Raw genomic sequence first — 792 nt, 5'->3', positions numbered from 1 at the left:
TATATATATATATATATATATATATATATATATATATATATATATATATATATATATATATATATATATATATATATATATATATATATGTGTATGCATGTGTGTATGTGTTATGTGCATGTGTGTGAATGTTTGTGGGGCATGTATATGTATGCGAGTGTACGTATATGTGTATGTATGTGTGTATGCATGCATTCATGTATGTGTAAATGTTTATACATGTGTGTGTATGTGTTTGTGTCCGTATGCATGTTTGTGTGTACATATGTATGTATACGTGTGCATGTATGTGTATGTGTGTATGTGCTTGTATGTATGTATGTATATGCATGTTTGTATGTGCATGTATGTGTTGTATTTATATAATGTTTGGATATGCATGTTTGTATATATGTTTACAATTATTAGCCTAGCTGTATCAATAAATTTTTTGCATTTGGTGTGAAGTTGTTGTTTTGATTGATAATATCATTTGATAATGAACCACACTGATAATGTGCAAGTGATAATGATTAGTTAAAATGTTGATAATATGAATAGGATTTTTTAGCAACTTATCACTGATAAAAATGTTCCTTTTGATAATATCCAAACAATATCACTGATAATATATTCCGGCAAGTTAACTAAATCCATTAATGGGTTTTCTATTCGATTAATACAAAAAGAAAAGGAAAGGAAAAAAAAATCATTTTATTTGTAACGGATATATGTGCTGCAACATAATAAGAGGTAGCATGCAGCATAATGAGAGGTAGCATGCAGCATAATAAGAGGTAGCATCCAGCATAA

At 27.8% G+C, this 792-nt stretch overlaps 1 protein-coding gene across 1 annotated transcript; it reads right to left on the bottom strand.

Annotated features, from left to right (window-relative positions):
* Positions 1–424, bottom strand: LOAG_16143 (hypothetical protein; the record flags this gene model as incomplete). Its single annotated transcript, XM_003151631.1, has 1 exon — positions 1–424. A coding segment is annotated over exon 1 (331 nt), but the record flags the coding sequence as incomplete, so codon positions are not given.
* Positions 425–792: the final 368 nt, after the last annotated feature.

Source organism: Loa loa (assembly GCF_000183805.2).
Source record: "Loa loa unplaced genomic scaffold supercont3.4287, whole genome shotgun sequence".
Taxonomy (NCBI): domain Eukaryota; kingdom Metazoa; phylum Nematoda; class Chromadorea; order Rhabditida; family Onchocercidae; genus Loa; species Loa loa.
Note: the sequence above shows the minus strand (reverse complement) of the source record. Positions and strands in the feature narration are given on the sequence as shown.